The 26,162-nt window shown below is 32.1% G+C and overlaps 3 protein-coding genes across 4 annotated transcripts in view; 1 reads left to right on the top strand and 2 right to left on the bottom strand.

Annotated features, from left to right (window-relative positions):
- Nucleotides 1-165: 165 nt before the first annotated feature.
- On the top strand, nucleotides 166-1,476 carry LOC111427712 (RAS oncogene family member RabX6). The gene is made up of 4 exons (XM_023062957.2): nucleotides 166-255; nucleotides 308-505; nucleotides 561-805; nucleotides 856-1,476. The coding sequence occupies exons 2-4, from the start codon at nucleotides 326-328 to the stop codon at nucleotides 1,052-1,054; spliced, it is 624 nt and encodes a 207-aa protein (XP_022918725.1). The 5' UTR covers nucleotides 166-255; nucleotides 308-325; the 3' UTR covers nucleotides 1,055-1,476.
- Nucleotides 1,477-4,227: 2,751 nt separating this feature from the next.
- Nucleotides 4,228-5,893, bottom strand: LOC111427710 (Nfs1 cysteine desulfurase). The gene is made up of 3 exons (XM_023062955.2): nucleotides 5,729-5,893; nucleotides 5,593-5,669; nucleotides 4,228-5,543 (listed from the first exon to the last, which is right to left on the bottom strand). Exons 1-3 carry the CDS (start codon nucleotides 5,829-5,831, stop codon nucleotides 4,377-4,379), a joined length of 1,347 nt encoding a protein of 448 aa, XP_022918723.2. The 5' UTR covers nucleotides 5,832-5,893; the 3' UTR covers nucleotides 4,228-4,376.
- Nucleotides 5,894-7,269: 1,376 nt separating this feature from the next.
- The window catches only part of LOC111427891 (uncharacterized), a 128,203-nt gene continuing 109,310 nt past the window's right edge, over nucleotides 7,270-26,162 (bottom strand). For both annotated transcript variants that reach the window (XM_023063249.2, XM_071196352.1), the window contains exons 6-11: nucleotides 16,186-16,318; nucleotides 12,476-12,626; nucleotides 12,339-12,408; nucleotides 10,603-10,864; nucleotides 9,063-9,138; nucleotides 7,270-8,773 (exon numbers count right to left, since the gene is read on the bottom strand). In XM_023063249.2, the coding sequence (XP_022919017.1) occupies nucleotides 8,536-8,773; nucleotides 9,063-9,138; nucleotides 10,603-10,864; nucleotides 12,339-12,408; nucleotides 12,476-12,626; nucleotides 16,186-16,318 (930 nt within the window). In that variant the 3' untranslated portion in view covers nucleotides 7,270-8,535. The remainder of the gene's footprint in view (nucleotides 8,774-9,062; nucleotides 9,139-10,602; nucleotides 10,865-12,338; nucleotides 12,409-12,475; nucleotides 12,627-16,185; nucleotides 16,319-26,162) is intronic.

The raw sequence follows: 26,162 nt of genomic DNA on the forward strand, positions 1-26,162 counted from the left end.
ATGATAATTTAAGGTTTAATATTGAGAATTTAATGATATAAAATAAATGATATATGTATAAAGTAGAGATTTAGATATAGAGTAATAAGAATTTTATTAATCTAGATATGCAACTCATATCACACATTATACTTCTCACTTTATTTCATTCATGAATCATAATTATATCATTGCAACTGGAAGTTTTAATCTAAATCAACTCAAACAGTTAAAAAGATATGTTTATATCTATAAATACATTTAACAAGGCTATATGTGACTATATTCAGATTAGATTTGACATCTCAATAAATATTTTGTTTTCTAGACCTTTAAAAAAAATTTCATGGCTACCATAAAAGTCCCCGAACAAAAAGTGATATTATGCGGTGAATATGGTGTTGGGAAAAGTTCGATTTTTCGTCGATTTACGAACAATACTTTTGTGACAGCAACGGATCGACAATCTACTCTTGGTTTGGACCATTTCGATAAAGTCTATAAAGTCACTGAAAGAGATATTAGGGTGAAATTGATCATTTTAGTATCATTTTTTTTATTTATAAATGTGCTATTTTTAGTTGCAATTATGGGATACCGGCGGAATGGAAAGAGTAGCCTCAGTTACATCAAGTTATTATAAATTTGCAGAGGCTGCTATTCTTGTATTCGCCCTTGACAATCCCACTTCTTTTCATATTTTATCCCAACATTTATTGGATATTGTTACTTACGCAGAAAATGCAAAAATTTTTCTGTGTGGAAACAAATTGGATTTGGTCAATCAAGTACCACAAGTTTCTGATGCTGATATTGATGCATTTTGGTAAAAAAATAATCATAACATTAAAATCAATACAAAAAATATCATTTTAGTGAGCAATGTCATAACTTAATAAGTAAAACATACAAAACATCTTGCAAGACTGGCGAGGGAATTGAAGAAATGTTATCGGATATAGCAACTCAATTAGTCCAAACAAATCGTTCCAAATTGGAACTCCAATCAATGGAAGCTCATGGTTTTAAGGTTTCAAACACAGAGGAACCCAGCGAAGATTCATGTTTATGTTGATTTTATGTTTTTATTAATACTCATTTCGCACAATTATTATTAATCATTGGCATTTACTTTTAATTATAATCACATATACATTTATTATTGTTTGCTAAAAATGAAAAACGTCCAATTACTGTGATTGTGTTAAAAATGAAAAGTATCTTGTTTTAAATTTAAACTAGTCTTAAGAAATAGAAGCTATAACTACTTCATACTGTGCCAAAAAAAAAAAATAAATAAAAAGGCTTTCTATTTTATTTGCTTGGAAAGGGATAATTATTGATGGGACGTCAAAAAATAAATTTTTTTAATCTTTATTCTCACTACATTCATAACAATACCAAAAAAATAATATAATGTTTTTTGTATCTCTAAGATTTAAGATCCTATGTATAGATTTAAATCTTAATAATAATAATATAAAATAATTGACACAAGTCTTCCTATTTAATGTTGTGACCATTGACTAGTTTTTAAATCACCTCTTGGATTATTTCCCATTCTTGTTACATGCTGGGTACAACCTTGGCTTAATCAGTCAAAAGATCTACAACATTACCTGATAAAGCATCAAAATATTTTTGTTAGTTCTTCCATAACCATAGTGTTGCTTTGCATCAATTGGAACCATTTTGATTCAGACCAATCTACTTTTCCCATAATTTCATGTTTTTGAAAGTATTGGAAAACATCTCTATTAATGCTATTAAGATGCCTTGCTGTTATTGAGTAATGTAAAGGTATTTCTAATTGATTAGTATTAACAACAGATTAGTACTTCACCATTCACAGGGATAAATATCTTTTTTAGGTGTTGAACACTACAGATAATAATCAAGTTATACTGTAAAGGTACTTTTTTCATATTTCATTCATCATCTGATCATTAATACGTTCAATGAACAATTTTATTCCAATCTAATTTACTACGAGTGTCTTAAAACTAGGGGTCTTACTCAGTAGAAGTTCTTTAGCTCCAGCACTAAACGTGCATAATCTTGCACTCAAACAACTACCTAAGATTTCGTTCTCTTGAGTCTTCTCGTCTGGTTGGTATTGTTGAGGAGCTGGATGGCCTCAATATTCACCTGGTCTAAGAGCCGCTGTTCATGGCTCTTGGCAAATTTGTTGATCGTCTGGCTGACAGTGTTCATCCCCAGGTCCCGGTGGATGTCACTACTTCGAAAGTACCAGGGTGCATCAACGATGTTCCTTAACACTTTATTCTGGAATCTCTGGATGATTTGGACGTTTCTTTCGCTGGCACATCCCCATTGATGAATCTCATATGTCCATATCGGTTTCAGGATCTGTTGATACATAAGTAATTTATTATACATATGTTGACAGAGTGGATTTCCTCCTCAACAGCCAATACATTTTCTTATATCTGATTCCGAGCTCTTCCCGTTTGTATTTGATATGAGCCTTCCAGCGAAGTTTTACATCCAAGGTTAATCCCAGATATTTTGCTGTGTTCTCATATAGTATCTGTTTATCATCTACTCTGATTGGTCTACCGATTTATTCTTATCTAAGTGAATTCTTCATTTTTTGGTCTGTACTCTATTTGCTACTTTTTCATGATTATTGCCTATGGCTAGGATCATCATCGTTTTATAATTTAGGGATGACACTAGTGTACAAGAGGTACAGGACTGGCCCAAGTACACTTCCTTGTGGCACGCCTGCATTAATATCTTTTAAATAAGCATCTTCTTGTTTCATTCTAAATGCTCGTTCTGATATAGGTATACGAGTCTAGCAGCTGTGCATACTGTTTGTGCAAGAGTTGGTTCAGTTTGTATTTGAGTCCCTCAAGATTTAGCCTTTTTAATAGTATCTTCTTAAATAATTTTGATTATTATTATATATTTGAATCTGAAGGCTGCATACATGTCAGTTTGACTATAGCTTTCTTTGGTAGATGTTTTAAAATTTCACCTGTAATTAGGTCAAAACCAGGAGCTTTCTTCGGGTCGATATTTTCCTCCCTTGGAGTACTGAAGGTTATTTCCACAGCATCCTGATTTTGTATTATCAGTTCTAATTGCTCTTCTCCTGCGTTAGTTTTAAATGTGTTCGCTAAGTGCAAATCTATTTGCTTTTTGCTCATTATTTCTAGCCGAGATTCCATATTTATTTCTAATTGGTGGATTTTGGGTGATTGGTATCTTTCCATAGTGAGCATTATTCTTGATAACCCTTTTCAGCTATTGGGTGGCTAGTTTAGTTTTATTTTCTGGAGCTCTAGTTTGGTGCCATTTGCGATACTCTTGAATTAGATCTCTTATTTCTTTAGGGTAGTTAATGCTCTTTGTTCTTGCGTTTAATTTAGGGGTATTGTCCTATGCTGCCTGTTAGATACAGTTAACCAGTTAACTCGATATCCTTATCACCTGTTCTTTGGATTTAAGTCTAACTACGAGGTTAATTTTGTCTTTTAGGATGATTTGGAAACGATACATGTTTTTCAGTTTTTTCTAGTTTTCTTCTCTTCGCTTGTAATTCATCATCACCTTCATCACTAATAGAACTGTCGCTGTTATCAATTTCAGTTTGTGATACAAGTCCTTCCAATAAAAGCCATCTTCTTGCTTTGTTCGTTAAAACTGTATCAAAAAAGTTCATTTTGTATCTTGGAGTCACATAAATTGCTAAATAATATTATTTGTGATTTGAGCACATCCTATTATCAGCTCTTCCTAATTTCATTTTACTTCAAATATCGCAGTAATGTTATAATTGTCGTTCCATCACTAATTAGTATCATTTTGACAAACACCCACAAGCTTTTTCAGTTTCTTTGAAACAGTATCAAAAACGTCAAAATCAATTAACTTAATTCTTCTATAACCGCTAAGTATCTTAGCGTTGTTTTTAATCAATTTGAACCATTTTAATTTAGACCAATCAACTTTTCCTATAATTTCATGTTTTGGAAAGTTCTGGAAAACATCTCTTTTAATGCTATTAACATGTCTTCCTTGCTGTTATTGAGTAACGTAAAGGCATTTTTAAATGATTAGTACCATTTTGAAACACTACCAAAAGGAACATCTCTCTTAATGCTGTTAAGAGATATTAGGGTGAAATTCATCATTTCAATGAGTTACTATAAATTTGCGGAGGCTGCTTTTCTTGTCTTCGCCCTTAATAATTATTGATGGGACGAATTTTTGATGGGATAATTTTTTGAAATCTTTATTTTCACTACATTCATAACAATACCAAAAAAATAATATAATGTTTTTTGTATCTCTAAGATTTAATATCCTATGTATAGATTAAAATCTTAATAATAATAATATAAAATAATCGAGATAAGTCTTCCTATTTAATGTTGTGACCATTGGATAGTTTTTAAATCAACTCCCTCTTGGACCATTTCCCATAATGGACTCATTTCCCTCAATCTTGTTACATGTTGGATACATTTATTAGCTGTATAATCGATCTCTTCCATTGTAGTAAAACGACCGATTCCAAACCTAATAGAACTATGTGCTAAATCTTCGTCAGCTCCGATAGCTCTCAATACATAAGAAGGTTCTAAAGAAGCTGAGGTACAAGCGGATCCACTCGATAAAGCGACATCTTTTAAAGCCATTAAAAGAGACTCTCCTTCAACGTAAGCGAAAGATAAATTTATACAACCGTGATAGGTATAATTAGGATCACCGTTTCGTATAACATGGCTTAATTTTCCATAAATTTGATCTAATAATCTTTGACTTAATTTTCCGATCCATCGATGATCATATTCCATTTCTCTTTGTGATATTGCACAAGCTTCTCCAATTCCAACAGCTAAAGGAGCTGGTACAGTTCCACTTCGAAGTCCTCTTTCTTGTCCACCTCCACTTTGAAGAGCTTCTAATCGTACTCTAGGTCTACGACGAACATACAAAGCTCCTACACCTTTTGGACCATAAATTTTATGTCCACTAATCGACATTAAATCAATATTCATTTCGTTTACGTTTAAAGGTACTTTTCCTACAGCTTGAGCTGCATCGGTATGGAAAAAAATTTTTCGTTCTCTACACATTTTTCCTATATCACTTATAGGTTGTTTAACTCCAATTTCATTGTTAACTGCCATTACAGAAACTAATGAGGTATCTGGAGTCATTGCTTCTTCTAAATCGGAAAGTGAGATTATCCCATTCTGTGCTACTGGAAGGTAGGTTATTTTAAAACCTTCCGATTCTAATGCTCTACATGAATCTAAGACGCATTTATGTTCAGTTTGGGTTGTAATAACATGTTTCTTTTTAGCACCGTAAAAACGAGCGACACCTTTTAAAGCAATGTTATTACTTTCAGTTGCTCCGGATGTGAAAATTATTTCTTTGGGATCAGCCCCGATTATATTAGCAACTTGTTCTCTAGCTTTTTCAACAGCTTCTTCAGTTTCCCAACCGTAAGCGTGAGTTCTTGAGTGTGGATTACCATAATATGCGGTCATATAAGGGAGCATAACATCTAAAACTCTAGGATCCTAAAATATCATCATTAACAAATTTTTAGAAATCAATCGATTAATTTACCATAGGAGTTGTAGCTTGGACATCTAAATACAAAGGTCGTCCCACAAAATCTTTCTTTTGCGATTTGAATTTCGATTCTAATAAATTTTGAAAAAAAATTAGAAACCTAACCTTAAATAAAGATATTTTTACTCACCAGTCGTTTGATATCGAACGACAGTCATTGTCGGAGTACATTTTTGATTAATTAAAACGTTTTTAAGATGGTGATTATTAATTTTTATTAAATTTCTATACATTTTGCCGATTATTTTGAGAATATTTTAAAACGTACCATAACAATCTGACAATGATCACAAAATGTCAAATTGTGGTAAATTAGAAAACTGTAATACTTAATGATATAAAGTGTGTTGCCTATATAAATATCTTTAAATTAATAAAATGTGGTATGTTTATATGCAAAGACCAAAAGATCGGTAGAATCCAAGGTCCGTTGACTAAACATACTGTATAAGGTTATCCAACTCCATATGAACGCTGTTGTTATGAACGTATCCTCCCGCAAAGGCCTTGCTGTGACGTCAATGGAAGAATTAACATTTCTATGTTTTGATTTATACAGTGTATTTCACTTAAGAAGCAACATACAAAAATATAAAAGAAATTAAAATTAAAAAAATATTAAAATATAAAGTCAAATATTAACAGTTATAATTTTATTGTTAGGTTATCCAACTTGACTCGGTTAACATGGTGATTAAGATCCAAATATTGCAGGTGCTTGTCAAAATTGAAATTGATTTTAAGTTTTTTTAAGAGAACATTCTTATTTAATTGGTTTAAAAGGCTGTAATTAACTCAAAATTGGTTTATCTAGGATATTATAAATAAGGTAAGTGGGTTAAATCAAAGAGAGATATTTTTAATTTATTTCTCTTAATTAGAATCGATTTAAATTAACTACAATAAACGAATTTGTTATGAATGCGAGATAATCGTAAAGAATTCGAATTGTTTTAAAATTAATAAAAATTAGGTTAGAAGTGATAAAAAAATCGGAATAAAATTTTATTATTTTAAGGTTATCCAACTTGATTCGGTTACCATGGTGATTAAGATCCAAATATTGCAGTTGCTTGTCAAAATTGACGTTGAATTTAAGTTTTTTTAGAGAAAAACACATAATTAATTGGATTTAAAGGTTGTAGTAAATTCAAAATGGGTAAATGGATGAAATTAATGAACTAGAAACATTCGGGTTGGGTTGGGTTGTCAATGTCAACTTTAATTTTATTATTATATTCGTAATCTTCATAAAATAACCTTTAAAGTGAGTCCAAACTTGACGCATTTATCTCAAATAACCAAAAAGTTCGAACTTTCAACTTTTAATTTTGACATATTTGTCAACTTTATAAAAAATCCTTTAAAATGAGTCCAAACTCGACATATTTAACTTTAATATTAATGGAAATACAATCACTTCCGGTTTGAAACGTCAACATCACTTTTGACATATTTGTCATCTTCATTAAAAAAACCTTTAAAATGAGTCCAAATATTATCTCAAAAAAAGTTAGAATAAAAAACGTTAAACCCGAAGTTAGCAACAATGAAGATAGCAATTTAATTTTTAAATATTAATACCAACCTTAATTTTGAATTTTTTTTATTATATTTTTGTTTTGTGAATATTAGGAAGATATGAGGTAATTTAAAAAATAACATTTAAAATATGCATATAAAATTTTATTGAAACTTAATAAAACCAAATCGATAATAAAACCTTAATATCCGATAGACAATTCGAACATTCATACAGCAATTACATTTTTGTTGTATTCCCCATGTATTTCTTGTTTATTTATAAACATACACGAAAGTATTGCTTTAAAACCCTATCATCTATGATATGTTATTATTAACATTACACCTACATTTATTTTACCTTTATTTCATTTCATTTATTTACAAACGTTTCGTTTTTTTTTCTACGTTACATTATGTGTTCGAGACATTTAGAAATTGGTAAGAAATTGGTCCTATTTTCCCATTTCTTATTAGATATTTTTTACGCTTTAACTTCAGAATTTATTCGTCTGAAGTGTATAACTGAGAGGCAAAGAATTAGAAAGTAAACAAAAATATCTTATTGTTAAGTAACTTTCTTTTATAACTTTTACAATTTTATATTTTCTTTGCGGATTGATGCGTTTTAGATCTCTTAATTCGTTATAACATTTAATAGTGTGCGTTTGAGATCTAAAAACCATCCATTTTTTAATCCATTTTTAATCCAATTTTAATTCATTTTTAGTGCTTATTAATTATTACGATTACAAAACTTATTTACATTAAAAATAATTTTTTTTCGGGTTTATTTACAGGAAATATACAAATTTATGCATTTCTTTAATTTTAAATACTGTAATAGTTTTACATTAATTCCGTATTGTTTTCATGCATAGCAGTTTTTTATTCATACTATTATTATTTTACACTTGCGGATTTAGCTATCTTTTTATTATAACATTTCCTATTTCAAACATTTATTTTTTTTAAGAGCGTATAATCCCCTACGTGCTGATTATTAAAATTGGTATAAAATTAAGTAAATAGTTTCATTTTTTTTCTACCTTTTCTCCCTTATTGTAAAATATTAATATTTTAACTATCTTCAACGATTTCATAATTTTAATACAAGCTTCTTTCATCATAATAACTTCGTGGAATTGAATTCAGTAGATTTAGGAATTTTAAATGTGCGTTTGTTTAAAAAAAGTTTATATTTTTACGAGATAAAAAATAAAATGTATTGTCACACGCAATTTTTTATTAATTAAATTAAATTCTTTAACTTTTTTATCTTAAATTTACATATACAAATTACAGCACCATCGATACTTTCATCGACACATCAAAATAAACTATATCATTACTCGTAACGTAGTTATACAACAGTCTGAGTATTATTTTGTCTCCAATTTTATTGAACATTAATCAAACTTGATCCTGAGATGTGCAATTGTTGACTTTCGGTCTGGGCATCATGACATCCTCGTATGGTGGTACTTTCGCCTTCCTAAATTCATCTCTAACGCGTTCCACCTCTTCCAATACTCTTAGAAAATTCAAACCTGCGAGTTTTTTTAGTTCATCAACACTCCACTTTCCTGTTCCTATTAATTCGGCAAAAAGAGTTGGATATGCCGCAACGTCTTCTAAACCTTGCGGAACACTAAAATTCGAAATCAAATCATTAGTTACTAATTAAATAATTAATTAAAATTAAGCGAAATAAATTATTCAAGTTAGAAGACATCCATAACTCAACATTTGTAACTTGAAAGTTTCCTTGTTTTAGGGATTCAGGGACACACATTTATTAAGAACATTCAAACTTAGGATAAATCAGCAAAGGGGGACCTCTTAAATCAAAACTGAAACAAACGACCTCGTTTCGTAATTTCTAATTAATGATTAACGTGTTTGTCCCGGTCTCATTGTATCTTCAAATTAATACTCACAAGTTTATTCCATCGTATCCAGCCCCGAGACCAACATTATCCACCCCCGCCACTTCCCTGATGTGATTTATGTGTGCTAGAAGGAACAAAAAAAGTATTAATTATCCTATTTATTTAAAACGAAGGGTAAAAATGCGCGCATTTAAAATTACGAAACGGGATGAGAAATGGCGTAAATGGATTTGAAACTTCCGAAGGGAGTTAAGTGTGGTAATGGATAACTTTCGCACCCCACACCGGATACACACCCGTAAACTAATGCACTCCACTAGCGGTTCTCTATGCCGCGTAACGAGCGAAAATCAAGGGATGTAATTTAGTCGCTCCATTGGGGCGTACAGTGCATGAAAAGCAGGTATAGTACACGACTAGTTCTCAATTTAAACTGACAACTATGACTTTAACAATAGGATGTCTACCTAATAGTAAGTACAATAAATTTAACCCCCATTAAGATCGATTTCTATACATTATCATAAAACATGATTAGCAAAATCATTTTGGAATATAGCAAAATTATTTAGTGTATGTCGAAGCAACAAAAAAAAGTTAGTAGTTGTTCTTTTGATGACTGGAAGTCAGAGCTGGAAGAATGTGCGACGAGAAGATAGAGTTTGAGAACATTTTTTCGATATCCATGTATCTGGGAGCAAAAGCGCAAGAGAGCAATATTGTTAAGAATAAAATTTGCTACAGTTCTTGTTCTAAAAGTTTTTTTGTAATATGTTCCGTTTCCAAAGTGCTACCATTAACTTGCAAAATAACGAAATTCATCAAATTTTCATATTTTTGTATTTTTCTCGATATCTATGTATCTGATAGCAAAAGTGCAAGAGAGCAATATTATTAAGAATTAAATTTGCAACATCTTTTGTTCTAAAAATTTTTTTGTAATATTATCCGTTTCCAAAGTGTTACCATTAACTTGTAAAATAACGAAATTCATCAAATTTTCACATTTTCGTATTTTTCTCGATATATATGTATCTAAGAGCAAAAGTGCAAGAAAGCAATATTGTTAAGAATAAAATTTGCTACAGCTTTTGTTCTAAAAGTTTTTTTATAATATGTTCCGTTTCCAAAGTGTCACCATTAACTTGCAAAATAACGAAATTCATTAAATTTTCACATTTTCGTATTTTTCTCGATATCTATGTATCTGAGAGTAAAAGTGTAAGAGAGCAATATTATTAAGAATCAAATTTGCTACAGCTTTTGTTCTAAAAGTTTTTTTGTAATATGTTCCGTTTCGTAAGTGTTACCATTAACTTGTAAAATAACGAAATTCATAAAATTTTCATATTTTTGTATTTTTCTCGCTTTCTACCTATCTGAGAGTAAAAGTGCAAGAGAGCAATATTGTTAACAATAAAATTTGCAATAGCTTTTGTTATTCTGTATGCAATAATTTAAGTTCGAGCAAATCGCCAGATGCATTTTTTATACAGTTCTACTTTTTACTTTTCTTTTTCTGCTACCAGTGTTGTTCCCTCCCAAAAAATGACACTTAATAATAAATATTCAAATTTTTTGAACTTACCAACGGCATCTGCAACAGTAGCAACATCTTTACAGGTCAAGAAATGCGAGTAAAAGTTGACCATAACCACGCCTCTGTTCAGGGCGAGCTTTCTAAGCGTTTCGTCCGGAACATTTCTGGTCGAGTTGCAAAGGGCATGAGCTGAGGAATGGCTGAATATAACTGGGGCTTTCGAGACGTCCAAAGCGTCCCGCATCGTACCAACTGACACGTGGGACAAGTCCACTATCATTCCCAGACGGTTCATTTCTTTCACGACACTCTGCAAAATCAATCGAAAACAGACGTGACGTTTATTACATTCCACAAAATTTTTCTAATAAAAAAGAATATTTTAATTTAAAATGAAAATAAAAAGATTCAAAAATTTATAAGAGGAATTCGTCGATAACGTTTTATAAATAGAACGGTCCGACAGTTTAATACATAAATGAATAACAAAGCTGTGTATCGATTTAGTTCGGGAGATGACTCGTAGCCGTTGAAAATTGGTTTGAATAAGGAATTGGGTGATAGCTTCTTAGTCGACTGACGTCTGATTTGCAAAATTGGAATACAAGTCTGGTGTCCAGTTGTAAATTGTTGGAAATACTGGAAATGGAATTAGTTGCACGGTTGGTGGTTAGTGGATTGTGAGCCGCTACTGTTTGGCGTTGATAATAAATCACTAGGAAACCTTTGCTGTTATTAATCTTGATTACAACCCGTCGCCTCGCCGTGACATCGTTCATTTGCACCCGTCATCATCGATGATGACCTTCTGACGCGGACCACTGATGGATTACGAATACTGTTTTCACAATGTAATTTCTTTTGACCCATATATCACATTATTGTTTTTGCAACAACCTTATTGATAAAACTTTTCCTCTATAAAAATCGAGATTTTTTTTTGTTAAGAACTGTAAGTAATAAAAATTGATTTCTTTTCGTGTCCGCTGTCGCCGGTATTAATTTAATATCCGGAAAAAGGCGAAATAAGGGGAACGAAACGACGTGACAGTCATGACAATGCGGCAAAAGAACGACAGAAATACCCCCTTCACTAACCAGAACAGCAGCCGCACAGTTTAGTCCGGAAATTAATGGGCCGAACGATAAAAAGCTCGACGTTTATAGTAAATTTAGCCAATTATCATTTCCGTCGATCCGAGTACCGGATTTTATGACTGCATTTCGCGGTTTAGGACTCTAAATTAAGAGACTTATTTCATCTGGCGTTCGTTAACTGTCGTCATCAATCTGAAAAACTTTATGGATTTACCTGCTTTTCCACTTAATTTATTTCAACTACCCAAGTTTGATCACAATTTTGGTTTAATAATTAAAATTAGAAAAGAAGACTTTTCCTGTCTCTTTCCATGGGACAGTTATTGCTCGGGGAAATCTCGAAATTGCCGCTAATCCTTCCGGAATCTGAGCTTTTGTTTCTTCGCATTGTTTCGCGAAATTAATAACCGAAAGATTTGCATAATTTTCAAAAGGGGGAAGTTCCCGGTGGGCCAATTATTTTTAATAACGGCGTCGCCGGAGCTTTGTTCGCGGTGACAAGACGTCGACCGACGCGCACCACCACCCTCAGTTGCAGCATTCAATTGTGCGAAAGCCAATTAGTTTCGTCCCACTAAAAAGGTAGTTTCAAAATGAAAAACGTCCACCTCTTTAAAAATTTTCGTTTAAATTTATACGATAAAATTAGTTTAGTCGTAATTAATTTATTTACAACATTAATTTACCTTTCCAAAGTTTGTTAGCCCTCCGTGTTCTGGTTTTCGTCCGGGCATGTCAGCATAGGAACAGTCAGCCCTATAATGAAAATACTATTTAACAAGAACCGAAACTACACGGTATAATGGACTTAAGATGAGCTTACCAGGGGGTGTTACATGTTGACGTCAACGTTAGGTATCGCACCCCAACGTGATATAACGTTCGTAAAACGGCCAAACTTCCGGCTAGAGAGTGTCCCCCTTCGACGCCAATTAATGAACACAATTGGTTTTTCTCGTACGCCGTCCGTATATCTGGAAATTAGAGGAAGCAATTTAGTTTTCTCCTCGTGGCGTTCACTTCATCGTCATCGCAGTGTTTCCACACGTCTACGTCTGCAGGGATACCGACAAGAAATAATTAAGTTTTGTTTCGGTGTGGGAATTCGTTTATATTACAAAAATTAAGTTTATTATTTTGGATACGTGATCTTGATAAAATTTTGGATTATTTCATTTAATGAAAAAGGCGAGTATTAATATTGAAGTATAAGGATTTTGTTGTGGACCATGGTGGATTTCGCATCTTCATCACGAACAGACCAGCGATATGAGTTGCTTTTTAAACGATATATTGTTTTAAGGCAGAATGTTTTAGCAAAAGTGTACTTCGAACGTTCTGATTCGTATTTAAACATCTTTGGAATTAGTTAAGAAGAGGCTTATCATATAATAACATGACTTTGATTACGTTTAGTATTGGTTGTGTGTAAGATCGTGCATGCTTCGTTAGCACAGTATGAGCCAAGAGTTGTTTTTACAAATGGATGGCACATTTTATGATGAGACTTGCTTTTTAGATATTAATTTAGTTGATGGCAGAATGTCTTTGCATCACTGGAATATGCTGGAACGTTATGGTTATGTAAACCAATAGCTGTTTTGTTTTCTAAAACAATAGCAGAACTATTACGGTTCCTTAACTTCAATCCAGTAAGAACAATAATAACTGTAAATTTAAACATTTTTATGGCATCGACTTCAGCCCATATCATTCTGATCGGGTTTTCTGTATTTTGTTGTTTTTCATTGTCGTCTCTAACTCGTTTATTTGTTTACTTTACAATAATATTTGCGATATTGTCAGATATAAAAAGTCTAAAAGGATCCAATATAGAACATACACTTTTTTTGGCACGATAGATTTCTTTACGAACCAACTCACTTGCTTTATTCCTAATTTGTATGAATTGTACCGATTCATCCTCAATTTCATCCTTACTAAATTTACAGATACTGTGTGAGGCGCTTTACTACATGGTTCGTCCGGAAGTAACTCGCGATAGGTGTAATAACTACATGGATCAAATTTTCATTTTTTCGTATTTTTCTTGATACCTATGTATCTGAAAGCAAAAGTGCAAGAGAGCAACATTGTTAAGAATAAAATTTGCTACACCTTTTGTTCTAAAATTTTTTTTATAATATTATCTGTTTCCAAAATGTTACCATAACTTGTAAAATAACGAAATTCATCAAATTTTCGTATTTTCGTATTTTTCTCGGTATCTATTTACAGGAGAGGAAAAATGCAAGAGAGCAATATTGTTAAGAATTAAATTTGCAACAGCTTTTGTCTCGAAAGTTTTTTTGTAATATGATCCGTTTCCAAAATGTTACCATTAACTTGTAAAATAACGAAATTCATCAAATTTTCATATTTTTCTCCATATCTATGTTTCTGAGAGCAAAAATGTAAGAGAGCAACATTGTTAAGAATAAAATTTGCTACACCTTTTGTTCTAAAAATTTTTTGATAATATTATCCGTTTCCAAAATGTTACCATAACTTGTAAAATAACGAAATTCATCAAATTTTTGTTTTTTCGTATTTTTCTCGGTATCTATCTATCTGAGAGGAAAAATGCGAGAGAGCAATATTGTTAAGAATTACATACAACAGCTTTTGTTCTAAACGTTTTTTTGTAATATCATCCGTTTCTCAGGTGTTACCATTAACTTGCAAAATATCGAAATTCATCAAAGTTTTACATTCTCGTATTTTTCTACATATCTATGTTTCTGAGAGCAAAAATGTAAGAGAGCAACATTGTTAAGAATAAAATTTGCTACAGCTTTTGTTCTAAAAAATTTTTTGTAATATGAATTGTTTCCAAAATGTTACCATTAACTTGTAAAATAACGAAATTCATCAAATTTTCATATTTTCGTATTTTTCTCGCTTTCTACGTATCTGAGAGTAAAAGTGCAAGAGAGCAATATTGTTAAGAATAAAATTTGCCACAGCTTTTGTTCTAAAAGTTTTTTTGTAATATGTTCCGTTTCCAAAATGTTACCATAACTTGTAAAATAACGAAATTCATCAAATTTTCGTTTTTTCGTATTTTTCTCGGTATCTATTTATCTGAGAGGAAAAATGCGAGAGAGCAATATTGTTAAGAATTAAATTTGCAACAGCTTTTGTTCTAAAAGTTTTTTTGTAATATCATCCGTTTCTCAGGTGTTATCATTAACTTGCAAAATATCGAAATTCATCAAAGTTTCACATTTTCGTACTTTTCTCAATATCTATGTATCTGGAAGCAAAAGTGTAAGAGAGCAATATTATTAAGAATTAAATTTGCAACATCTTTTGTTCTAAAATTTTTTTTGTAATATTATCCGTTTCCAAAATGTTACCATTAACTTGTAAAATAACGAAATTCTTCAAGTTTTCATATTTTTGTATTTTCCTCGATATCTATGTATCTGAGAGCAAAAGTGTAAGAGAGCAATATTATTAAAAATTAAATTTGCAACATCTTTTGTTCTAAAAATTTTTTTGTAATATTATCCGTTTCCAAAATGTTACCATAACTTGTAAAATAACGAAATTCATCAAATTTTCACATTTTCGTATTTTTCTCGATATCTATGTATCTGAGAGCAAAAGTGTAAGAGAGCAATATTATTAAGAATTAAATTTGCCACAACTTTCGTTATGAAAGCTTTTTGTAATATCATTCATTTCTCGAGTAGTAATTAACTTGCAAAATAACGAAATTCATCCAATTTTCGTATTTTTCTCGATATCTCCGCATCTGACAGCAAAAGTGCAAGAGAGCAATATTATTAAGAATAAAATTTGCTATAGCTTTCGTTCCAAAAGTTTTTTCGTAATATGATCCGTTTCCCGCATATTACCATTACGAGAACTAATAATAACAAATAAAATTGATTAAATGTTGCTAATTCTTGCCAAAAGTTTATACCACTCTTAGAATTTTTAAATTTTCAATAATTACCTCTTATCGAACTCATAAAATGTTTAATATTGTCGACATTAATAATACAAAATAATATGTTAAGCAATACCCCTGGCTTTAACGTGTTGACAATAAATTAGAGGTGACATTACGGAAGATTCCCATCCGAAATTTAATCATAACGTCGTAAACAATTTAAAGCACAAAAATTCTCGGTTGTCCTGGGGAGTATACGATGCGACATAAATAACTAGGGCTTGGCAGAAAGGTCGCCCGTCGACAAAAGGTACTCAGTCGCTCGTCTAAAATTTCCACGCGTTGTAAATTTTTTTAACATTATGAGTAGCACGTAGTTTTTAGATAACCATTTCAAACAAAAACATTTTAATGAATTCAACACCTATAAATAAATAAATGAATAAATAAAAATGTAATAAAAAATATTGGTGAAAATTTTGTGTCAATAAAATTACATAACAATTTTGTGAAAAACATTTTAATGAATTCAATACCCATAAATAAATAAATGAATAAATAAAAATGTAATAAAAAATATTGGTAAAATTATTCTTTTAAACATAATCTATTTATTGCGATAAATAACTTACCTTGTGACGAAGTACATAAAGTTAACGATGGATTGTACATTTCTGTAAGTCTTCTAATAACATCGATTTGTTCCAATGTTAATTGAACGGCGTCTTTAAATTGAGAATCACACGGAACGTAAGCTGCCCAAAACTGTGAACAAAGAAAATGTTAAAAATCAGAATGATTTGGGAAATTAAATTAATTGATCGGATGTTAAAATACGAAAGCAGTGAAAACCTTTTTTTATTCAACCGAAGGGATTTATTTCCCTTCCGCTGGCTATCAGAATGAGAGGAAAGGTCCTTTTGTGTCGATCCGATCGGACAGCGGAAAAATCTTGTCCGTGATACGGCACTTGAGCCGGATTGATTCCCAAATTCGGTTCGGTTCACTTGATTTGTGCGATACGATTCATTACGGAGTTTCCTATTGACTTTTCTAGATCTAGTCCTACTTTTGCTTAACGAAATCGTTCTGTACCAACCTGAACCAACCGCAATTTAATAGATCTAAACCCGATTTCAACATGGTAATTGGCAAAACTTTGCTGGTTTCGATTTTTATCAGAAAATAAGGCAAAAATAAGAAAAATAAGTGTTGAATCACGTTAAATCAAGAAGTAAAGGAGAGTTTACAATATTAAATAGAAAAGTAAATAAATGTATTTGAGTAAACAACATGGGTGTGTTGACAGATTTGTTATTATAGTATTAAATTTTTAGTTGGCAAACAACCGGACTCGCTTGAAAACGGTGAAACCGTTTCCACGTTGTACGATGAAATATTTGTTTATCCCAAAAGTATTTATGCTTTCCCTACCTACATTACGTTAAAGTTGTGGTATAAATCAAAACATCTTTACAAATCCTAACCTTTACAAAAATAGAGATTTTATGATCCAAAATCGATTATATTTTTAATTCGTTTACGATGTTAAAAATCGTTTACATATTTTTCTCGATATCTATGTATCCGAGAGCAAAAGTGCAAGAAAGCAATATTGTTAAGAATAAAATTTGCTACAACTTTTGTCCCGAAAGTTTTTTTGTAATATGATTCGTTTCCAAAATGTTACCATTAACTTGTAAAATAACAAAATTCATTAAATTTTTATATTTTCCTCGATATTTATGTATCTGAGAGTAAAACTGCAAGAGAGCAATATTGCTAAGAATACTATTTGCCACAGTTTTTGTTCTAAAAGTTTTTTTGTAATATGATCCATTTCCAAAGCGTTACCATTAACTTGTAAAATAACGAAATTCATCAAATTTTCATATTTTTGTATTTTTCTGGCTTTCTACGTATCTGAGAGTAAAAGTGCAAGAGAGCAATATTGTTAAGAATAAAATTTGCTACAGCTTTTGTTCTAAAAGTTTTTTTGTAATATCATCCGTTTCTCAGGTGTTATCATTAACTTGCAAAATATCGAAATTCATCAAAGTTTCACATTTTCGTACTTTTCTCAATATCTATGTATCTGGGAGCAAAAGTGTAAGAGAGCAATATTGTTAAGAATAAAATTTGTTACAGCCTTTGTTCTAAAAATTTTTTTGTAATATGATCCGTTTCCAAAATGTTATCATTAACTTGTAAAATAACGAAATTCTTCAAGTTTTCATATTTTTGTATTTTTCTCGATATCTATGTATCTGAGAGCAAAAGTGCAAGAGAGCAATATTGTTAAGAATAAAATTTGCTACAGCTTTTGTCCCGAAAGTTTTTTTGTAATATGATCCGTTTCCAAAATGTTACCATTAACTTGTAAAATAACGAAAAACATTAAATTTTCATATTTTTGTATTTTTCTCGATATCTATGTATCTGAGAGTAAAAGTGTAAGAGAGCAATATTGTTAAGAATAAAATTTGCTAGAGCTTTTGTTCTAAAAGCTTTTTTGTCATATGTTCAGTTTCTAAAGTGTTACCATTAACTTCTAAAATAACGAAATTCATCAAATTTTCATATTTTCGTATTTTTCTCGCTCTCTACGTATCTGAGAGTAAAAGTGTGAGAGAGCAATACTGTTAAGAATAAAATTTGCTACAGCTTTTGTTCTTAAAGTTTTTTTGTAATATAAACTGTTTCCAAAATGTTACCATTAACTTATAAAATAACGAAATTCATCAAATTTTCATATTTTCGTATTTTTCTCGCTTTCTACGTATCTGAGAGTAAAAGTACAAGAGAGCAATATTGTTAACAATAAAATTTGCAATAGCTTTTGTTCTAAAAGTTTTTTTGTAATATGTTCCGTTTCCAAAGTGTTACCATCAACTTGTAAAATAACGAAATTCGTCAAATTTTCATATTTTCGTATTTTTCTCGATATCTATGTATCTAGAAGCAAAAGTGCAAGAGAGCAATATTGTTAAGAATAAAATTTACGATGAAATATTTATTTATCCCCAAAGTATTTATGCTTGCCCTTTAAAGACCAATTTTATCCTTTACAAAAATACACATTTTATAGATTTTATGATCAAAGTCGATTGTATTTTTAATTCGTTTACGATAGATTGCGAATAAAAATCCCAAATTGGTGTAAATTCGGGAGTACATTTCGATGGCAAATGTTATTGTGAAAGCATTGCGATTGTATTAGGAGCGAGGAGCACGGGTTTTGGTATATTGTGAATTATTGGAACTAGAACTCGTGCAATTCCCGACGGAAAGCTGGTTAAATTTTCGCCCGCTTTTCAATTGTGCGACAGCGAAACACAACGCAAATCGGCCGGACACGCGTACACATGAAAAACCTATTCAATTTGCCCGAAAATAAAGTTGATCTTTCGAAAGCATTATTGTGTTGTCACGTTTACTGCCAAAAAGAATTGGGTGATTTACGTCAATTGAAAGGTTTTGAAAAAAAAAATGAATTAAATTAATCAATAAACATTGGGTGAGAATATTTTACTAATTAACTAAAAATGTTTAAAAAATATAGATGTAAACGTGTAATTTGACCAGAGTGACATTGATGAATGGGTCAATCCATCAATTTGTACACTGTTAGTAACACATAAACAAAGCTAAATAAAAGATTTTTTTTTAATTTCAATATGCAGTACCAGGAGGTTCAGCGTTAATTCTACGTCACGAACGGGCCTTCGAACACTATCTTCTCCCTATTAGTCCGTTATATCTAGGTTTTACTGTATTTTTAACTACTATTCCAATTAAATTATCAATTGTAACATAATTTCGCTCCATTTTAATTAGATTTTGAGAGTAAAGTTACGATTTCATACGGTTTTCCGGCAGTAATTTCTCTCCGGGTTAATGCATTAGTCAGAGAGGGCGAGAAATTCCTTCGGTTGCTCTGCCGAGCGATGGCGCACCATAATGCAATTGCGGAGTTAAATCCACTACTTTGCGATTAGACGACGAGGCGGTTCTCTTTCCTCCTCGGCGTCGTTGGGTTTAAGGCGAAAATATTAACCCCCCTCGACTTAAAAGTTAAATGTAACGGCATTTGTCTGGAAAACCGAAGACACGCTCTAAAACCGCTCTCAAAGTTCTCCGAACACAGTTCGGTTCGTCGCGACTCCTCGGTTGGGAAAAAGTTAGTTCTCGTCGCGTGTTTGCGTTCCAATAAAAGAAACTGATACGAAAGAGCGTCGAAAATCGACAAAGTTTTCTTTCTACCCCGATCTCATCCATTTGTTCCAACCCGTTGTCGAACAACGACAAAGCTAACCTTAAAATAGTTTTCTTCTAATGCTACTTTGAATATCGAATTTCAAATCGATATCTAAAAAAATATTATTTGACATTAAGTTTTTTAAACCTTGATATTCATCATCATAGTGCAATCTTTACTATTATTAAAATTTGGTGCCATGCATTTAAAGGTTTTCTTAGAAATCATGTACTCTTCTAAGGTGTTATCTCCTCCATTCTTGGAGTGAGTTAAGGGTTGTAACAATTACTCTGAAACTCCTGGTTCGTCAGTTGTGTTAATATTTATGATAATCTTCGTTAAATTTGTCCATTTCTCAATGAGGTTATTTCCTGAGGTCATTAGGCCAAAGCTCTCATGAATTTGTTTGGTCCAAATAATGAGTTCTTAAAACATTAGGTTCCATCATCAAGGAACATTCTGATATTAAATGCACCAATAACTTATTTTGCAGTTTGCAAACTTTTTGACGGAGAGAACTAATACTAGATTGAGAACTAGAAACATTTAGCCGCACACCTAGCAAGATGGCAAAAGATTAATAATTTCCTAGAAAAATATTAGAAAATTGAGAATTACATCAAAATTGTAAAATTTTCTCTTAAAAGTAAATAGTTTAGTCAGCATGCAATATACGCTAACCCAATTTAATATAAAGCTTGAAAGTTTTATCTCAACCCATCCCCAGGGCAATATATCCCCTCCAGTACATAAATGATAAAAGTCCAAGTTATTTTCCATGGGAAAAGTATCGGCATTTCCTGGCACACAGTTTATAACCTTGAAAGAAATTCCATCGGTCACTCGGCGCCGTCACTTTTTTCATCCTCCTCGATATATTGATCGTGTGTGGGTAAAATGGGTTTTCGAGGTACGCGGCTTTCCATCCCGCGGACTTTTCAACTTGTGGCACGTTCCTTACGTACATTTCCCCAGGCTTATTGAATAACTTCCGAGTCCGCGGTCCGAGCTTCCAAACGTCAATCCTCCTATATGTGTAGACGCCCTTAGTTTCCTTTACTCCGGACTTTTTCGCTGCTTTTGAGGAATAATCGCCGGGTTCATAACGGTTTGGTTCCATGCAAACTACCTAATTAGCGAGGACCGGCCGTTATTTTAAAAGGTAGCGTGACATTTAATATTTCTCCTGTAGGCAAAAGGTATAAAATGAATACAACTACTACTGGAATACTGCGGGAAATAAACGGAAGCCGGACGGCTTGATGCGGCTCGCCGAAAAGTTAATTAAAATGCAGATTCATTTTCATGCCAACTTAAAATTCATGGAGGAAAGGCAATATTTTCCAATCTGCAACCGTGTATTATCTACAATCGCTCGCGTGCGTGCGCTTTAATTTAAACATTCAACTCAACGGTGTATTAAATGACCACCGCCTATTCGTAGAATTTATTGACAAACAAAACCAAGGAAAAAGTTTCAGTAAACAATTTTATATCCAAACACTTTACTTAATCGAAAGAGTTTTGATTCTATTTACGATTAGATCAATCATAATCTTAATGAAATCTCAGATAGAGTATAGATACTATATGCATCTATTTCAGCAAATAAACAATTACTCTCTTTGTTAACTAAGCAAACAATTGATTACTGTTGTAACGTGCGTTTGAAATTTGCCTCGTTAGCACAATTAGAGTAGGAAAGCGATGTCGTTCGGTAGTACTGAAATTGCTCAATTAAAATAGGTCATATTGCTGAGACACGAATTCTGTGCAAAAATCGCGCGCGGTCCAAAATTGCATAAATTGATTTTCAACGTTGTTACGGTGCTGACTCAGATTTGGGACTGGACTCCCTCCATACGATGAAATTGGGTTACATTCTCCAATTATTCTCCCTACCCCGTCATCAATTGACACGTTTAGTAAGCCTCCTTCCAATTACTACGACAGTTTAATTCCATTACACCCGGTTGTCACTTTCCGTTTTAATTACAGATACAGCCTGACCCATCTGCCGCCTGTCCGGACACGAACGATTCCGCGAACATAAATTGTGACGTCCCGATATATGTATAGAAGTAGATTTATTACCGGGAATAATTTGCTTTGGGTTTGCTACGAAGCGTATTCAAGTTAATTAGCTACGTCAAGAAAATCTTTTCGCTGATATTCATGAACCGAGGCAATTTCTTCCGATAAAAATAACAAAGAAAAAATGCACGTGACAGCTTAATTTAGGGCTTCATTAGAGCTTTTTCGAAATTCCTTTAATTATCGCCGATCCCGTGGGGGTTTGGCCACCGTGTCTTTAAATGCAATGCAAATTTTATTTTCCTTAATTACCATATTGCCGCCTGAACGAGGACTAAGGAATTTATACATTCATTACGTTTTTCCAATTGCAAAATCTTCTTACAGTTTACTTGCTTTTAAGAGAGAATTTACGTCACTATTTACACTTACTATGTTGTTAAAACGATTTAAAATGTTTATAAACAAACATTGTTTGCACAGCTCCTCTTTATCTTATACATCGCAGATATGTTAGAAATAAGATCTAAAAAGTACGGCTACGCCAATTGCGGGTTCTTGCAATAAGATGTGGATCGTTTGAAAAATCATAGGAGATCTTGACAGCCGACCTAGACAGTCTAGGAAGGCACTTCTGGAAATAGCGCCTTCAACCAAACGCCAACAAAAATTAGCTGATTTTTTGCAAGTCGGTTTGGATAAATTTGCAGGTACTTGGGACTTCGCTGGGCAATTACTTCTTTTATAGTAAGCATATTGATGTCTTGATGTAACAAATGCGCCAAGGTTCGTTACATATTTGTCGATGAACTTTAGACTAAAATAGCTGCAGCTGTAAAATGTTTGATTTTCTAGCGGTGCTCCATAATTGAATACCGTATTCCCAAACAGGTTTCAGTATGGCAGTATATATAAGCAACTTATTGTGTAGGCTGAGTTATATGAGTTTCTATTCATAAACCAGTACATTTTCTTGTATAACAGTATTAGTTGAAGCCGTTTCGTCCATATATGTTTTTCCAGGTGATGATCCAGGTAAAGTCCCAGGTATTTGACTTCATTTTGAATAGGAAATGAAGCATTATTTAATGTAACAGTAGAACAGATTCCCTTTTTTAGAGTGAATGTGATATGAGTGGATTTATTTTTACTTGCCACTGTTCAAGCCATTTTTCCAGCATCAATAGGTGATATTGTAGGTTTTGGGATGCCATATCAGGAGATATATGAGTAGCCATAACTACAGTGTCGTCCGCGTATGTAGCAATTACAGTGTTGTTTGTTGTAGGTATGTCGGCTGTGTATAGAAGGTATACGATAGATTAGGCCCCAAAATACTACCTTGAGGAACTCCAGCATGTAACTAATATTTTTTGGCTTTTTTGGCCTTTAGGGCATCTCTAGCTGATCTCACTACTCTGAGCACTTGTTTTATAGTACCATGCTGTTTTCTAAACCCAAATTGATAATTAGGAATTAACTTTTTATTTACTATGATGCTCTGAAGGTTCTTTTCAATAAGAGCTTTTCGAACACTTTTGAAAGCAATGGAAGTAAACTTATTGGGCGGTAGGAAGTCACGTCGCTCCTGATTTTAGTTGGTTTCAGCACCGTAGTTATCTAGGACACCTATCATTGGTCATTGTGTTGTTAATTGTCTAGTGGCAATCACGGTACTCACTCAATCTTTCCATCAAGCAACAAATCAAAGCTTTATAAGAATCCGCTTTTAGAACCAAAACGCAACATATTAAAATACTTTTCTTCCTGTTTTCGTGTTTTTGGATTTGCCTCTATATCATTTTCATTAAATCACGAACCCAAGAACTGTTTTGGTATATCCATGTTTCATTTAGAAATATATCAATAAAATGGTCATTTCTTCCATAACAACAATATGTATTTTGTTGTATGTCTTTCTTAAAGTCAACTTCTTTTCCCACGTGTTTTTATATCCTGTAAATCTTTCCCCTTATTCGTCTCGAACCTGACTTAATTTAATCACAAAAATTAATTAATCTTCAATTCAAAAACGGAACATAACCAATTTTAAACGTCAAATTGACATTTCTAGTGATTTTTTGTTTAACCAACTTCACGTTATTTATGAAAAAATATTAAAATATTAAAAATACTTACATATTAAAATAATAATTAACTTAAATATGTTAAATTAAATAATATTTAATCATAAAATACTTGTTGTATAAAATCGATTCAAGATTTGAGTTTGAAAATTTTTACGCATGCGCGTAGTAAACTAACGACACGTGTTTAATACAAAATTAAACAATATAATACATAAAAGTATAAAAATAAATTAATAATTAAAAAGTTATTATTTTATTTTATAAAATTATGTTATAAAAAATAAAATTATATAGTCAACCAACCAATTACATTACAGAAAGTTTGAGTTTGCGCAGTCGTATCTCCACTATTGATTCATAGGTGGCACACTGTTCGAACGTCAGTTGGTAAAGATTTGACCGTTTACTACGAGCGAGGTCATTTACCTAAATCGTAACCCCGCGGATGATGTTGTGCACCGAGTGTTTATTTATAATGTAACGTGAAACCTTGTGCTTACGTTTTAAAAGAATAATTCCTCGTTTATTTGACCCCCGTATGTTCGATACGACGATTTCCAACGTTCGCAATTTTTGTGGTAGGCGTTCGACGACGACGCCCGGTTGACGTAATGAACGAAACCGAATGGCTTCAGTTGGTACGTTCACAATCTTCCGTTCTGCGCAAGTTCGATCAAGTAAGCTTGGAAACTTTTGTAGTCGAGTTGATTTGGAGTTACGAAAAAAATTTTTTGAAACCGATCGATTTGCAAATGGTTGAATGGTTTTTGGAGGAACACCAGTTGAAACGCGAAGAATGTTTGCACACTCTTAATGATGTTGTATTTGTTGAAATGGACCAAGAAGAAAACGAGACGAAAACTGAAAAGCATACGACGGATGACTTATGTAAGTCCATAAGAAACGTTTCTCAAATACAACAAAACATATCTTCTAAACATATTTGCGATTGGTTACCAGTGGTTAAATTAACTGATGGATTAAAATTTGTTATTAAACCAGTTTTTGTTAAATTAATTGACGTTTTACATCCAAGTCAAAAAAAGTCATCGGTTAAAATTACGGTTAAATCGAATTTTGGAGTGGACGAGACTGTTGTTCACGTGTCCAAGTCGATATTAAAAGCGCATCCTAACATTCTTAAAAAAAGTGTAGTTAACGTTGATGATGTGTTACTTTGGAAACTCTATCAAGTTCCAATGAAAGACAAATTTATGTCCTCGTTAAATTTGCAACACGTGGACTTGGCGTCCAATTTCGCCACCAACAACGACGTTACCCAAAACGCAAGGTTCCTTCGTAGTAGTATTTTATCTAATGTGCCATGGTCTTCTGAGTTGGGATTACTTTTGCGAAAACCGATAGATGCCCGACCGCTAACGCGAATTGAAAGAAACGAGAGGTTTTTGAATAGACCAGACACTCCAACATCAATACCATTTAAAAGTTATCCAATCACATATTCGAAATCTTCGCCGGATAAATATCATATGTATAGATTTGGAAATCGTCGAAGTAGCACGAGTTGTGCAAAAACAATTTTTGGAAATAGCTTGATTGTTAACGGGAATGTACTATCAAACATTAAAGGATATAAATTTTCACTACGAGACGTCCGCGTCGTTATAAAGAAAGAGGAAGAAGAGGCTGTGAGAAAACACATTATGTCAATATCAACAAAATGAAGACGAAATGTTATTAAATTAATAAATTGTAGATGACTCATGTTGAGTACTATGTGAATATTATGTATATCTACTGAATACAGTAGGTTCTTTTTTAGTTATATACTAGTTACGTTGATGTATTTGGATGATTCCATCGCCAAAGATGTATAAGTTATTTTTTTAGATTAATCGAAATAGATTTTTTTATGTTGTGTATTTAATTTAATATTTGTTTTTATACTGGTTAAAATGAGAGAGTTGTAATCTTCCAATATTTTTATATTACAAATTAAAATCCGTCAAAAATAGAGTAATTTGTTATTATTTAGTTGCCAGATTACCCTGTTATTATTTTAATTAAAAATTTGTGTTTGTGTATTTAATAAAGTTAAAATTAATTAAAAAATTTATATTTCACAAGTAGTATAGCTTATATGTTTATAACAAAAAAGAATGATGAAGTAAAATAATGTAATTACTTCGATAATATTGAAAAAGTGTATAACATAACTTCTTAGCGTGGGATTTTTTTTAAACACTCATTAACACAGAATGTGACG

Source organism: Onthophagus taurus, chromosome 6 (assembly GCF_036711975.1).
Source record: "Onthophagus taurus isolate NC chromosome 6, IU_Otau_3.0, whole genome shotgun sequence".
NCBI classification, from domain to species: Eukaryota; Metazoa; Arthropoda; class Insecta; order Coleoptera; family Scarabaeidae; genus Onthophagus; species Onthophagus taurus.